At 41.1% G+C, this 17,181-nt stretch overlaps 1 protein-coding gene across 1 annotated transcript in view; it reads left to right on the top strand.

Annotated features, from left to right (window-relative positions):
* Nucleotides 1-11,125: 11,125 nt before the first annotated feature.
* Nucleotides 11,126-17,181, top strand: part of LOC122792735 (chondroitin sulfate synthase 3-like) — a 211,691-nt gene continuing 205,635 nt past the window's right edge. The window contains exon 1 of the mRNA XM_044060316.1: nucleotides 11,126-12,723. Coding sequence (XP_043916251.1) covers nucleotides 12,117-12,723 — 607 coding nt within the window. The 5' untranslated portion in view covers nucleotides 11,126-12,116. The remainder of the gene's footprint in view (nucleotides 12,724-17,181) is intronic.

Raw genomic sequence — 17,181 nt, forward strand, 5'->3', positions numbered from 1 at the left:
TTGACTGTTTTTCTTTTGAATTGTCAAAAATGTATTTCTATCCTCCAGGGATGTAGCTAGGATTTTCACATTTGTAATCACAGCTCTCTCACCTCTGCCCCCAACCAAGCTATAGCTTCATATAAATTATTTTCTCTTGTTTTTCAGCTGGCACCCACTAACTGTCAAGCCACCCTCCTGTTACTATGTTGATTCATTTATTCCTTCATATCCAGGGTTTCAGCATATGTGGGATGGGGTCCTGGCTTTTACAATCAGCAGAGAAGTGAGGTAGGATCTCAGAGCAGTGCCATCATCCTAAATAGACATTTTTCTCTTCATCCTAAGCCCTCCTCTTTAATGCTAACATCAGTGTTAGGTTGGACAGGCAATGTTAAGTAGCCTGAGTGTGTGCCCTGCCCTGGGTCCTTAAGGTGGCCTTGCCTAGTGTTGTCCTTCTGCTCACCCCAGCTTGGAATTTTTTCAATGAGTTTTATATCCTTCACTGGAGAGACACTTAGCAATGTCTCCCTTTCCCATGGTAGGTGTGCTCTTCCTTCTTACCAACCCCATCAAGCACATACGCTGCTTAAAATCAGGTCACCTGGGCCACAGTCAGGACTTTTGTGACTTAAACAGAACATGCTGGAGACAGACATGTGTCCAAAAGACTGCCCCTCCTATAAAACAGGCTTCCCATCTGTGTGAAGCTGAGTTTGTTTATTACCCAAGTTAAGCACAGCATAGATCAGTGAATGGGGAACAGGAAATTTACACATGGCCTGGCACTCGTGTCCCTTATGGACAGAGGTAGCTTATAAGTGCCTGTCTCTCAATGTCCTGTTTGGATGCAGGACATCATTATTCTTTCAAGAAAACTTGGCTAGACTTAGAAAGGTCCCCAGGTTGTTAGCCTAGTAACAGTCTATGAATTTTTTGGTCCCTTACTCCTGAAATTTGTGATTTGTTGCCAGTCATTGGGGACTGAAGTCACTAAATAATGACATACATTTGATTTTCAGACTTTATTTCCTTTGGAAAATGCATGCTAACACAAATCCTGCTATTTAAGCAACTTTATAATTTTATAAGAGATATATTTAATATCTGTTCCTATTTTTGAGCATTTGTTCCTCCTTTATTTTAAGCTTCATCCAGATTTCTTGAGTCTCTTTACTGCTGCTGCCAGTGGTGCATCAATCTCTCACACACACACACACACACACACACACACACACACACACACACACACACACACACTTGCACTTCAGAAAATGCATGCAAAAACAAATCCTATTATTCAAGCGACTTTGTGATTTCATAACTGCAGTTTTTAAAATATGTTCCTATTTTGAGCCTTTGCTCCCTTTTAGGCTTTATGCAGATTTCTTGAGCTAAGAGGTTGAGAGGTATGCAAACCTCTTATCTGCTGCTACTGCCAGTGGTCGATTGATCTCACTCTTCACACTGTCTCTCTTACACACACACACACAAACACACATGCACACACGCACACACGCACACACACACACACACGCACACACACACACACTCACACACACACACACGCACACACGCACACACGCGCACACACACACACACACACACACACACACACACACACACACACACACACACACACACACACACACACACACACACACACACACACACACACACACACACACACACACACACACACACACACACACACACACACACACACACACACACACACACACACACACACACACACTTCCATTTTCATGCATACAAGCACGCATACACTCACACATGCAAATAGAAACAAAAATACACATACGCACACACACACTTGTCTGTCTCATTTATTTTTGCACTCACTAAATGGTTTTATTTTTAGTTTTTAATTTTCGTCTTTTAGTTTTACACTAACTAAACAGCAAAAGCACTGCTTGGTGAGCGTAAAATAATGGTGGCCATTAGGTTACTTTCAGTCTGAGCTCCACAGCAGATTAATATGCTGCCATGAAGCAGCAAACCCGTTTTTCAGCAGGCATTACCTATACTTTTACACCCTGCTGGAGAACGTTTGTTCTCCAATCAGGGTGTCGATCGACAGGTCGCCCATTCTTTAATGTAATTTACACAAGCAATAATGACCTACAGAGTGTGTGCTATTGTGTAAATAACTCCCACCCAGGGATGTTCTGAGGAACAATGCCACAGGCATCCTATTTTTGATCCTTTGTTCCCCCTTTGCTTTAGGCTTTATCCAGATTTTATTTCAGCTGAAAGGTCCAGAGCTATGCAAACCTCTTCACTGCTGCTGCCAGTGGTTGATCTCTCTCTCTCTGTCTTACACACGCACACACACACACACACACACACACACACACACACACACACACACACACACACACACACACACACTTCAGAACACAAATCATTTAAAATATGGTCCTATTTTGATCCTTTGTCTCCTGTTAATTTTAGGCTTATCCAGATACCTTGAGCTAAGAAGAGAGGTACACGAACCCATACCTCTCAACTGTACAGAATTTTGCCTCATATTTTTGCTCTGTTTCTCATAAAATTGTGTTTTTTTCTGGGAAATCATTGAGAGTTGTAGTCATAAAATAATGACAGTCATTTGAGTTTCAGACAATGCAGTGCAGAAAATTTGTGCTAATGCAAAATCTGTTGTTCTATCTACTTTCTAAGTTTGAAAGTACAATATTCAAAAAGTCTACCTATTTTTTGGGTCTTTGTCCCCCATTATTTATAGCTTTGTCCAGATTTCTTGTTGTAAGAGGTTGAGAGGTATGCACAAACCTCTTAACTGCTGCCAAGGCATCTCTCGCTCTCTCTGTTCACTGTCTCTCACACAGACAGTCTCTTCTGCTTTCATACATGCATTCACTCACACTCACAGAGGATCACTCAATCGGTCTCACTTTTTCTATCAATCTGTCACACTTACAGCTTCTTCTGCTTGCAAACATGCATTCACTCACACACCACATGCACACACACCTTTTCTGTTTTATTTTTTACACTCAATAAATAGCTGCTAAGCGAGTGTAAAATAGTAATGCGATTGATCTCTCTCTCTCACTCTCATACACACATATACTTTCACACACTCAGAGTCCTAGTGCTACCCCTCTTCCAAAGAAGTTGCACTAAAATCAATACAGTGCGTATGCCTCCCGATGTCCTTGTCATCGTCCTTGTTTTGGAGCTTTTCTACCCTGGCTTCTACTGAAAATGGGCACTTCAGTTCCTAGACGGACTTTCACAGTAAACAAAACCAAATAAATAAATAAAACAAATAAAGTAATGCTTAAAAGCTCTTTATTTATTTGTTAATTTATGTAGTGCTTGCTCTTGTTTACAGGGAAAGTCCGACTGGGCTCAGAACCCATTTTCAGCAGAGGGCTGAGGTGAAAAATTCCAGTACAATACAATACAATTAAACTTTGGCAACAACATCTAATATAGGTACTCTATACTTAAACATAGGAAGTGGCAGTTTTCTACACTATATACATAAACATGGGGAGAAAGAAGTCTATTGTGCAATTTTATGCAAACAGGCATATTCTTATAATGGCAGTTGCTCATTACATTATTAATACAGTATTCAGACATATTGTAGGTTGTAATTTTAAGCAGTTACTCTATTTAGAAGGGATAAAGTATTTGGCAAGAACAGCAGTTCGAAGAGAAAAATGGTTTCATCAGGTAGACAGCATCTGGAGTGCCATGAGTTGAGTAGGTGTGTTCCTAGTTGAAGCCTGAAAGACTTCAGTGATGGTTCTTGTCTAACTGTTATGGGGATGCTTATTTTTCCCCACATGGGTGCTCCTGGAGTATGCTTGGTCAAGCTTGTGGGCTTTTCTAATGGAATAAGGCTTAGTCCCCTTTTTATAATAGGAGGGTGTGAGCAAGGGAGCCCGCAGGATTTTTTGCAGGGGAGTGCAAACCCAGAGCCCCTCCCCATGCAACCCGCCCCCATGCACAGCCCTCCCCACACACACACACACACACACACGCAGCCATTCCAGTGTCCCATAACTTAGCTATTTCTCCCCAGTTGCCATAAACATTGTTCAAAACTCTCAGTAAGTATACTGTTTTATACTTTACTTCTACAATGACATCAGATATTTGGATTTACTTTCCAACTTTATTTCAAATTTTATAGCACAAACACAGACATTTGCTAAAGAAAGCAATAGTCTTAAAATAAAAACAGACAGCATTAAAACTTCTCTACCTTTGAAACTCACATTCACTGAAACAGCATTGAAGCTCACATTCAAAGAGAATGCATCTGGGCAGTGGTGGCTTAAGTTTACCTTTGGGCTGTTTTCAAATCATAGGCCCCCTTGCACACATGTTTAGGATCATGCAAAAGTTCTGTGATTCACTTCTTGACTGCATTAATTATAATATATAATAATTGAATTATATCCCTTGTATAATACAGCACCACTTGTTAGAGTGTGTTTTAAATTTATAGTTTTGAACATTTTTCCAGTAAGCAATGAAAAAAATATATGAACCGGTAATGACAAACTGCCCAGTTCAGAACATTTCAACCATAAAAGGTCACTCAAACTTCTGTCATTACAGTACACCAATATCAGTCAACAAGTCATCTGAATAACTCCACATGAAAAAGAGCTGAAACTAATGAAGAGGTTGTTCAGTGCCTGTTACCCTTGAAGAATAAATTGCCCATGCTACATTAAAAGAAATAGTAAGCTAGTATATTGCAATAGGTTCATAGGTTCATACTAGGCTATCTGCCCTAGGGCATTTATAAGCCTAGCCAGAATGTGTTTGGCTTTCGCCACCCATTTTAAACTTATTTTTCTATGCCCTTTTTCGAGGTTAGGATACTGTGTCTCTGTCTAACAGTGACACAGAAGTGATACCCGGGGTAAACCTACGATCTCCCATCCACTCATCAAGATTCCTCTTGAAGAGAGTCAATGAGGGAATCTGCCTAACCTGGACTGGGATTTTATTCCAGAGTGAAGGGAGCCCCTGGGTTATGAATCTGTCCCTCCAGCATGTCCTATTTATTTCAGTGCTGAGTTTCAAGTCTCTCGAGCTCGTAGCTCGATGGGATTTGGATTTTCTGAGGTGCAGCATGTCCATTAATTCCGGGTTGGACATGGCTTTATATGTCAGGCACAGGTTGCCTCTGAACAGGCGGTATGCCACTGAGTAGAGCTGGAGTTTCTTTAACCGGGCAGCATATGACATCTGTTTGAGCCCTTTGATCCTCTTGGTGAGGTACTTTTGGGGTCTTTCCAGTTGCTGCAGGTGTCTGGTAAGGTACATCCCAAAAGGGGCATTGTACTCAATTATGGACCTGATGAGGGATGAGTAAAGAGGCACGATGACCTCCCCTGATCTAGATGTGAATCCCTTCATGATTAGGTGGGCTATATAAAATGTTTTTCTAACCACTTTGGCCACATGGTTGTCAAATGAGAGATTGTTATCAACTTATGTCCCCAGGTCCCTAATTACTTCTTCTGCACTTAATGGATTACCACCTATGTGGTAATTTGTGGGCACTTTGTTTTTGCCAAAGGGGGTGACTATACACTTTTTGGCATTTAGCTTGAGGCCATGGCTCTGGCACCAGTTGTCTGTTTCTATGAGGCCCTTTTGGAGGATGCTTGTGTCGGCTGGAGAGTCGATTATGGTGCCCAGTTTGCAGTCATCTGCGAACTTGGTCAGCCACAGTCCTTCTGTGTTGGCCTGTACCTCCGAGAAATATATACCGAACAAGAGAGGTCCTAGGACTGAGCCTTGTGGGACACCACTTGTAACTGGTTTGGAGTCTGACATGGCTCCAGCAATTCTAACCATGTGGGTTCTGTCCTTGAGCTAGTTTGCAATCCATCTAGTGACATAGGGGTTTATATTTAAGCTGGTGAGCTTATCTATAATGCCCGAGTGGGGTATTGTATCGAAGGCTTTTGCGAGGTCCAGGTAGTGTGTATGGACCACCTTCCCCTCGTCAATGGCTTTGGTGACTGTTTCAACGAAATCAACCAGGTTTAAGAGGCAGGATCTGCCTTTAACAAAGCCAAACTGGGTAGGATCCAGTATCTGTAGGTCCCCAATATCTTTATTTATGAGGTCCATGATGATCCTTTCCATAGCTTTGCAGACCAAGCTAGTCAGGCTTATGGGGCGATAGTTTCCAGGATCCGTTGAGGCACCACCTTTATGGAGAGGGACCACTGTTGCTGTACGCCACTCTTTGGGCACATGTCCTGTAGTAAGGCTGAGATTGAACAGTAGTTTTATGTTTGGGTTTAGCTCTTCTTGGAGTTCATGTAGGACGCAGCCCGGGACGCCGTCTGGTCCCATTGATGCTGTGTTTTTTGCTTTGGAGAGGGCAGCTCTTACCTGAGCATCTGAGATGTCAGAGGGGCAGCACTCTGCTGGGATAGATATTTGCCCTTTTGGTGGGGAGGGGGGGAGAAGTTTGCACTGAACCTGTCAGCTAGGATGTTGGCAATGTCTGTGGGTTCGGTGTATTTTTTGTCATTTTGAACTAATTCTGAGCATATCTGGGAATTACCACCCAGGTTCCTAACATAACTAAAGAAAGCCTTGTGATTATCCTTAGTGTCCTATGCAATTTTTCTCTCAAAGCTGGCCTTAGACAATTTTATGAGTGCCCGCAGTTTTTTGCTAATACTGATCAGTGATGCCTTCCCTTTTTGGGATTTTGCTCTATCATTTAGTAGCTTCCTCCTTCTATTGTATAGTTTGTTTATGGCTGGGGTCCACCAGACAGGACGTCTGCCTTTGGAGGATTGGGTTTTGGTTTTATTTGGGATCGCATGATCCATGCATTCCTGAAGGTGTTCATAGAATGCGTTTATAAAGGATTCTGCGGTCTGGGCCGTATTTTTCACAGGCCTGGGGGCTTTGAAGGATTCCACCTCGGTTTTGAGGAGTGTGAAATTTGTTTTAGAGAAGTTTTTCACTGTGGTTTTCTGGGCAGGGGGTGGGGTCGGGATGTGAATATCCAGTGAGATTAGTTTATGGTCTGATCTTACCAGTGAGGGATACACTTCTGGTCTGGAGCATAGAGTCCCCATGTTGGTGATGATCGGGTCCAGTATGTTTTCCCCTCTTGTGGGAGTGGTAACAAGTTGTTCCATAGCATTTGAGTTTATAAATTCTAGGAACCTTTGGGATAGGGTGTTGGAGCTATAGTAATGCTCCCAGTCTATGTTTGGGTAGTTGAAGTCACCCAATATAATGGTGTTTGGAGAGACCTTCATATTTTCCAGTGTACTCAGGAAGGCCGAGTGGGGTTCCTGGGTTTGGGAGGGTGGTCTGTAGTAGGCTATAAACTGGAAGGCAGTTTTACCCACTGTTAGTTGCACATGGATAGTCTCTGATGCTTCGTGCTTTGCCACCAACCTGGAGGTGTGGGTATCTTTGATGAATATCGATACTCGCCCTCCTTTTGTGGTTCAGTCCAAGTTTTGGGGCCAAAAAGCATGGTATGAGGTATAACCTGGTAGTGCTGGGGTGCTCTCGGGAGCCCTGAACCAGGTTTCTGTTACTACACAGATATTGATGTTCTCCATGCTAAGGAGAGTTTCGAGTGCGTGCATCTTGAGGTTTAGACTTCTGGCATTGAGTAGCATTACTCTTAGTTTCTTATCCCTTGTGATACCTATGGAGGTGGGTTTGTCTTTTGAGCCTTGCCTAAAAAAGGCACTATGGGGGTAGCAAGAGCCTTTGCCAATATCCGAAAGCCTGGGGGTGACAGGTGCAAGCCGTCCCTAGTGAAGCATCGTGGCTTGTCGAGCATATCATCCCAAGCTGACAGGCATTGGATCCCCTTTGAATGATACCAGTACTTAAGCCAATTGTTGAAATTGATTATCTTGTCTTCATATTGTGGCATCTTTCTTGGTGAGGGTAAGATGCTACTCAAGGTCAGGGTCATACCGGCCTGAGCTACATGCTCAGAGAGCTCCTCTATGTCTCTTTTCATGCAGTCCAGGGAGGTACGTCTCAGGTCATTCACACCAGCATGGACAATGACTGAGTCATATTTGTACTTGCCTTGGAGTGACCTGAGTGCTTGTGTTATGTGGCGGATCCTAGCGCCTGACAGGCTGCTCACCATGACCCTCTCCTTGTTCAGCCTGGTGAGCGGGACATCAGTGTGCCTGACGATAGAGTCACCTATTACAAGTGTATCAGGTGTGTTGTTCAGTCTTAAGGGCTGTGACTGTTCGGCACACTGGCTTTGCGAGATATGTGTTGCACGTGTTTTGTTTTAGCCAGGGTAACGGTTGCTTGGGTGTCTGCTTTGGAGGTCTCTGCTGCTTAGGCAGATCTTTATTTAGAGCCTCCGAGTATGTTTTTGTGTGATTATGTGTTTGGTTTGCTGTCGTGGTAGGTCTATGTGAGACTGGAATTGTAGTGAGTGTGGTTTCCTTCTCCTCCTGACTGGTTATGCCAGTACTGAGTTGAGAGAGCTTAGCCTCCAGTTTGGCTATATGGTTGCATCTCTCACATGTGTTGGAATTTGTTGGGAGGAGGACAGGGTTGTCTGTGTACATGAGGCAGTTGTAACATTGCCTCAAGATTCCCAGATTCACCAGATGGACCGGACAGGAGATTGACAACTGACCTTTGGACATGCTAGAATAATATTGGGAATTCCTTTATAATTGAAAACAAGGGCCAGTGGGGAGTGAGGGTGTAGTGCTTTTAATTTTTAATGCTGACCTATATAATTGCTTTAGTGAGCAAGTGCCAGGTAACTTAAGTGCAATGTGTTACAGGTAACTTAAATGCAGAAATGACAAACAGTAACTTTCTTTCAAGTGAAACAAGGGAATAAGTACAGTAAGCAATGCAGATATCACTAGTGATCCACAGAAGCGCTGAGAAGCCGCGTATTAGGTGGAATTAGCGTTCCAGGGAAATAACAAGCAAACAAACAACAAGCATATAAACAAAGCTAGATTCAGCAGGCCTGGATCTAGTCTATGCTACAGCAGACAAGGTGTACCAATTTCAGTAAGATACAGTTCAAATATTCAGGCACTATAAACCTTTAACCAGAAATTCCCAGCTCAGAAGGGCAGAGTCCAGCCTCTTCTCCCACAAGAGTGCAGACCACAAACCTTCTTAATGTAAAATAACTGGCCTGAAGCCCAAGTGCTTAAACCAGAACTAATACACTTTAAGAATAACAGACACTGGGCTCTCAATCAGCAGTTCCCAACTTAGAAGGATGAAAGCTACCTGTCCTGCCACCACAGTGCATGCCACAAACCTTCCTAATGTAAAACAACTGGTCTGAAGCCCAAGTGCTTAATCCAAAAGACTTGGAATGATAGCTACACTTCAATCAAGTTACTACCAAGCAGTAATAAATACAATTGAATACTTTAGAGAATGCCTGGATTAGTGCTCAAGTTACACAAACAAAGCTAGATCCAGCAGGCCCGAATCCAGTCTATGCCACAGCAAACAAGGCGCACCAACTTCAGTAAGAAGCAGTTCAGATATGCATGCACTATAAGCCTTTAACCAGAAATTCCCAGCTCAGAAGGGCAGAGTCCAGCCTCTCATCCCACAAGAGTGCAGACCACGAACCCTCTTAATGTAAAATAACTGGCCTGAAAGCCCAAGTGCTTAAACCAGAATTAATACACTTTTAGAATAACAGAGACTGAGCCCTCAGTCAGCAGTTCCCAACCTAGCAGGATGTAAGCTAGATTGTTCTGCCACTACAGTGCAGACCACAAACCCTCTCAGTGCAAAACAACTGGTCCGAAGCTCAAGTGTTTAAACCAAAAGGCTTAGAATGAGTTACACCAAGCAGTAATAAATACAATTGAGTACTTTTAAGATGATGCAAAAGTAAAATAAAGTAGGTAGAAACACAAGTACAGTAAAAGCAGATGAATTTTGTTTTCTGAACAAGTGCTGAGATCAAAGAAACATATTTGAGTGCTGAAACTAGAAAACTATAGGTCATATATCCAGTTGGACTAGCCCGGTCAACAAATGTAAAATAAATAAATAATAAATAATGAAAAGATATTCTCTGGGATTCATTAACACCAACACTAAGTGTACATGGTTCTGAGTAAATGGACAATACAAGCATAACTTACAACTTCTTCCTCATAATTTTAGCTTTCCTGTTGGTTTTCTTGCAGCCTTAAATATTGATGGAGATTCATAAAGGTCGCCACATGTACATTTAGGGTATTCTTTTTAAGTGACTAGAAAGCACAAATCATGAGGTAGGGATATTCTTGAATACAGATCACGCACATTTAGTGTAGACTTCGTGTAGCGTTAAAGCATTTGTACCAGAAGTTAATAATGTAGGTATGCTTTAACAGGTAATTTAGCTATTGCCCTCCCCCCCTCACACGGACGCACGAGCCAAGTATTTACAGTAATACTTTTTCTGAAAATAAAATTCTGTTTAGTTACGTGAAAATGCATTCAAATACTTGTCGATACAGCTGCTGCCATTCTGAAATATGCTTGATGTTAACTTCTGAATCACGGTTAGTAGTGGATGCGAGTCATGCGACTAGATACTGTACCCCACATCATCTCTGCCTAAAGACAGTCAGGTAGAGGTTGACTAGTAATATTTCAAATCCTCTACTGTAAGTGGTTTCAACTCGTAGGCATGCCTAGCTCATCAGTGGGAAACGTTATTATGGGTATGAGGTTCAGTCACCTTCAATTACATATGCAAGCCCTATTAATAGCATGCAAATACTGTACCGGTTGGAGGTGATGGAGCAAAAGTATTACTTCGGAGAGCTTAATTTAATCTTACTAATCTGTAACTGCGCTTCATGGCAAGAGACTGTCACAAACACGCAAATGAATGCAAATTCTCTGTGATACGAGTACTTATTTGGGTTCTCTGAACCTGTTTTGCACTCGTTTACACTACGTATTTGTTTTGTCAAACACTCCTCGTCAGCGTAATGTTACCAATGTTGATTTCGGCTCAGGTGGTCTTATTGGCACGCGTATCTTGTCGGTTTAAGAAGGAGTTGTTGTTAAATCCTCAGCTCGCTCCGCCCCCTTTAGTTTCATCAGCAGCCACAACTCCATCCCACCACCTACCCCTGCCATCCGCTCAGTTAGTGGCATGTTGCTGCCCACAACCGGGGAGGATGGGAGATGTCCCTCATCTGACGGGGAATGAGTGAATGTGGCGAGCGTAGCCCAAAGTTACTTGAAATCATTGAAGGAGCTTGTAGTCAATAGTTTACTATGACGACCAGACTGTCGGAGGTGTCGGGGCCCCATCTGTGAAGATTTAACAGTAAAGGAATGTGCAGTGCAGCTATGAGGGGAAGTGACAGCGGTTAATGGAAACACGGTTATACGATCAACATGTACGGAAAAAATCCCCTGAAAAGAGTTTTGTGGCTGCCTGCACGGAGTGCTTGCTGCCTCAGGTCTTTCTTTTCCAAGTTTGTAGTAGGCAAATGAAAACATTTAAACAAAGCAGAATTGTGGCGAGTGCCACATACTAGTAAAGAAAACAAAGCAAGTACAGTTACTATTTCTTCTACAGAAGGGCGTTTGTCTTCTCATTTATTTGCTTTCCCTGTTTTGTTCGGACTATGCAGCAGTTTCCAGTAACCATGAAGGAATTAACTTCCCTGAAATGGACAACAAAAACCTTTACATTACTACAAGAAAACTGGAGTGTCAGGCCGCCTGCTGCAGCTGCTTGACGAAAACTTAACGGGTTGTGAGTGAGACAAACTCGACAACAGCAACAAGACGGGCTGCTTCTAGGAACTTGGAGGCAGTTAATAGGAGGCAGTGTCTGTATGAGACGTACTTGGAAGCAGCCTGTTTGGAGTTTTTATGGAATAAATGTATGCTTTCAGATTTTTTACACAGAATGTATGTATGCAGCCTAAGAAAAACACAACCAAGATGCTAAGGTAGCACAACGCATACATGTTCTCTTTGTGGTCTGACTGCCAGAGCTATCTTTCTCCTGTTTACTTTTCACAAGTCTGCATTAAGGAATATGTTGTATTTTGTTTAAATTATATGGTATTTATTTAGTATTTTTATGCGGAATTATGGCTGTGAAGTCGAGACAACCTTGTATGAGCGTGGTGATAGGGCTGGTCCTGGGATTTACCGCAGCTTCTTGGCTCGTTGTGCCGCGGGTAGTGGAAATCAATGGCAAGAAGAGGAACTCCAACCTATGCTCGTACTACAGTAATGTAGCCGGCGTTGGGAAGCTGGGAGACCTGGGGGATAGCATGAGCAGCAGCACTGCCCGGCAAACCAACGGTCCCCCTGCTAGTCAGGAGGAGACAGAAGACGACGATGGCAGCAGGTACAGGACTAGCAATGGCAGCGGGGATGGCACGGCTCCCACCCCAAGAACCAGAAATTTTCTTTATGTGGGAGTCATGACAGCAAAGAAGTACCTTGATTCCAGGGCTGTGGCTGTGTATAGGACCTGGGCTAGTTCCATTCCCGGAAAAGTGGAGTTTTTCTCAAGTGAAGGTTCGGAGGATGTATCCTTACCCATTGCTATCCCGGTGATATCACTGGCTGGGGTAGATGACTCGTATCCACCCCAGAAAAAGTCCTTTATGATGCTGAAATACATGCATGACTACTACTTGGACAAGTTTGAGTGGTTCATGCGGGCAGACGACGATGTCTATATAAAAGGTGATAACTTTTTAATATGCTGCAAAGTTGTTTCCTAAAGTTTGTACGTCAGTAACTGGTTAATGTGCACCAAGATAAATGCTTAACGGTGTGTGTATGCATGTGTCTTTTTTATAATGTAAGAAAGTTACCAGTGGGGAAAGCCCAAGCTATCCTCAAGAAAATGAACAGTTACAGCTTTCATTGCAAAGAAAACTTAGTTTCTGTCACAAATGTCTTTAAAACTTTGAAGAAGTTAAAGAATAATAATTTGCTTTAAATTAAGTAAGCATATATTACACATGGTTGTTGAATGTATGTTGACCGCTGTGGGGTAGCTTGATACTAAACACAGAATGCATGCACAATGATTTGCTCTTACAAACTGGGTTGCATTCTTCCTTCTTTTAATGAAATTACGGGCTAAAACAAATATAAAGGGTATGCTTATCATAATCTTTCTCCTGGAGAAATAAAGTTTTAAAATGGTGGCCTTTTTTTCTCTCTCTCCATCATAGAGGTTGGAATAACACCTGATGACAACCAAAGAGTTAAAAGATTGAGAAGCCCGTTGACAAGTAAAATATTACTGAGATTGATTTCTTATAAGTACTTTTCCTTGGGAAAACAGTAAATACATATATTTATGTTCCTTAATTAACAAAAGCATTCCTTATGCAGAGAAGTTGTGCTTTCTATAATCAGTTTAATACAATTAGTAATAAGACTATTGGTTTTCAAAAAAATAAAATACTTCACATGTTTAATCCTTCAGAATAAAGGATGTACAAATTGGTCCTTTCTGGGTGGAATAAAATAAAGGGAAAAAAGAATCGTGAGACAACTTCAGGAATCTTATAACCTTTTTCTCATGCTCTGTGTTCATTATTCAAGCAATGAGATTTACCCTGTTTAAACAGTCTGCACATTTAACTTTCTTAAAGCTGTGTTCTGCTTTACATGATTTTGATACTATTATCTGCTCTTCTTTCTGTATAATTCAGAGATTTCAAAGCTATTAGGCTTAGCTTACTAGACTGAAGGCTTGAGCAACATTTGCTTCTTTAGAACATTTTTACCTCCTCATGTACCTGGCTCATCAGTTGATTGGGCAGCCATGGTACTTGTGCCTTTGTATTACCGTTCGCATTTCGGAGTAATGTCAAACATCCTTTTTCATTTTTATATGAATATGCAATTCTTTTCAGTGTTTGTAAATCTCAGGATTATCCCACATAAATTTATGGATTATTCCATATAAGTATTGTTGCCATGCAGATGCTAAGAATTGCATCTTTTTCACTTCTCCCTCTAGGCACACATGCATGCCTATGCTTCTAGTATGCGGTGTTAATGGCCATGCTGAACTCTCTGGCTGAATTTTATCCAGTGTTGAGAGTACTAGTTTGCAATCACTTAATAATAATCCAGGTGCAGGCAGCTTGCTTTGATTTTCAAAAGACAGAACTTACTGCTACATACACAGACTCTGTGTGATTTGCTTGTAGAAGTACAGGACTTTTCTTTTATAAAGAACTGCAACCCAAATACATATTTGCAAATTGCAGTCTGAAAAGAGGTGCACACAGATTTTCAGTTTCAGAACTAATGAATGGAGAACTTGTTTTTGCAAAAATTTTTGGATGTTCTAGTCTGGCTTTGCAGTTTATCTTCTGAGCATGTAGTGGTGTGACTACTAAGAGAGTTGCAGGTGTCATTAATTTGAAATTCAACCAGTATGTTTCATTTCATTAATACTAGTCTTAAAAGGCTGTTCATTTTGGAGCTGTGTGCTTTCACATAAGCACTGCTGTAAAAAGAATCCAAGAAAAAAGACAGTGAATGATGTATACATACAGGTATTCACAGATAAAAATAGTGATGTGTACACACCATGTTAGCCATATGTAAAGATTATAAATTATTGCGTGTTGTGGCTTTGCAGTCATAGGTCATGAAGTAAAATATAAAATGACATCCCTGTAAACAATTATTAATTTTGTAATTTTTCATCAAGGGAAAAAAATAAGATTACACATTTCAAATTTGTTTTATGTAATTGTTTTAGTAAACTTGCAGTAAACATCTGCTGGCATGTCAATATACTTTTCACAACATTCTGTTGTCTTTTGTGAATCCAAAGTTATGGCGTTATTGTTATTGTCTGTGAGGTCATTTGTTTGAATACCTGCTGCTTTAGCCTAGAAATAGTATACTTTTCAGTTGAGTTCTTTGGATATTTGAAAGCCTGTGTGTGTCTTTTTTTTTTTTTTTTGGAAATTTTGAGGTCCCCATTTGTAGGCTGCATTCCCCCATACACTGGCTACTTAAATACAGTAACTCTGAGATACCCCTGACAAAATGGATTTCATCAAGACATAATAGTTTTGGGTCTAGTTTCCAAATTCCACTTACAATATTATGTTTCTAAGGATTGCATCTACTACAGTGAAACATATAATTGGACTCCCATAGCATATGCAGTCTAGGCCTTCCTTGCCCCTTTAAATATTTTTATAACTGCTTACATGCCATTGCACTTTGGGGGTTATGTATGTAATTGAGGTGACCTTTTAGATAGGAGTTCTGGTATTCTGCCCACCACACTGACTTCCTTGGAGGTTATAATAGTATACCAGTCCTGACCCCCCCCCCCATTAAATAACATTATAATAGTTTAATGTCTGAAGGAGACAGTAATCCTATGCTGATGATGCTTCCCTTATTTGCACTGCCCCCTCCTTAAATGAACTCCAAGTAAAGTCTCAGACTGCCCTACATAACATTAAAAAATGCCTATCAGCCAAACAACTCATTCTAAATCCTAACAAGACCAAACTTGTGGTATTTTCTGATTTCATCAATAAAAACCAACAAACTCATCTGTCTATGTTCGCCTCCAGCAGTACAAAAATTGAACCTTTCGAACATACTAAACTCCTTGGTGTCACCCTAGACTGGAACCTAATATATGACACACATTGCTTTAATAATCAAAAAGTCCACACAAAATTAGGTGCTCTCTATAGTGCTAAACCATATCCATCTAATCTTGTGAGGATTGCCACTGCCAGGACTCCTCTATTATCCACCCTTCTCTACTGTTCTCATGTCTTCCCAAACCTTCGTAAGTCTGACTTGAATAATCTAGACGCTTGTTATAATAAAATTGCCAAATTTGCCACTAATCTTCCTCACAGAGCTCACCATTGTATCGCCCTACAAAAACTCAACTGGATTGAAGTCCCAAACTTACTGGCACTAAACCAGCTAATAGTAGCTCACTCTGTTATCCATAAGCCTATTACCCAGCCCTGTCCATCCTTGTTTAACCGTATTCTAATCTTACATCACTCAGGTCAGCAGATAAAATATCGTTCAAAGTTATCAAATCCCACAACTTTTATGGTGATTCTTTATACAGCTACTCCATAGCCAAATCTTGGAATTCCCTTCCCCAGCATCTACTATCTATTCCTAATACTCTTATCTTCAAACAGCTTCTTACAAAATATTTCTCCAATCACTGGTTATGGTCCTGTACTTCCTCTGGCTAAGCTAACTCCCTTCCCTACTCCTGTCTTTCTCCCTATTTAGCTCAATTTGAATGTTTGAGCGACTGATTATTTTGATTCGTACTTGATTTTGATTGATTTCTGATTTTGATTTTATAATCTATTAACTTGTCTATACTGTACTATGTAATTATGTAAACGTCTTAGTAACATTATATACTGTAACATGCAGTTTTTACTATAAATATTGTAACTTTACTTTGGAACTTTTCTCCCCGGGTCTCCACTGAAAACGGGATATGTTTTTGGCCAGCCAGACACTACCCAATTACCAAATGTGAATAAATAAATACATTTAGATTTAGAATACATATTTAGGTGAACACTTAGTATAACCCCCCCCCCCCCCCCACATGTAGGGTACAGAGTACATGCACCATGAGGAAATGTGCTCTGGGATTCAAAGAGAATATTGTCTCCACAACTGTGAAAGCAATGCCTCAGTACCCAGTAGTGTGATAACGATGTATTATATTGTAATGCAGAGAGACAAAGCTGCATGGATCTTCTAGTCATAACAGCTCATTATTATGTCCTTCATCAAGCACTGTGCTACTGCAGGTGACTGTACTAGTGTTCCCCCTGCAAAACTATGCAGTACAGTGGCACAGACACCTACAGATCCACACATTAACATACATACATGTTCACTCACACAGACAGCCAGACAGCTACTCTTATGCCTCTATATGCAGGCATACATATATATTTGCAGACATGCGCATTCACACACACTCCTATAATAAGTGTGTGTATGTGTGTGTGTGTGTGTGTGTGTGTGTGTGTGTGTGTGTGTGTGTGTGTGTGTGTCTGTGTGTATGTATGTATATATATATATATATATATATATATATATATATATGTGTGTGTGTGTATGTGTGTATATGTATATATATATATATAA

This window comes from Protopterus annectens, chromosome 2.part0 (assembly GCF_019279795.1).
Source record: "Protopterus annectens isolate FY-2018-M chromosome 2.part0, PAN1.0, whole genome shotgun sequence".
In the NCBI taxonomy this organism is placed as follows: Eukaryota; Metazoa; Chordata; order Ceratodontiformes; family Protopteridae; genus Protopterus; species Protopterus annectens.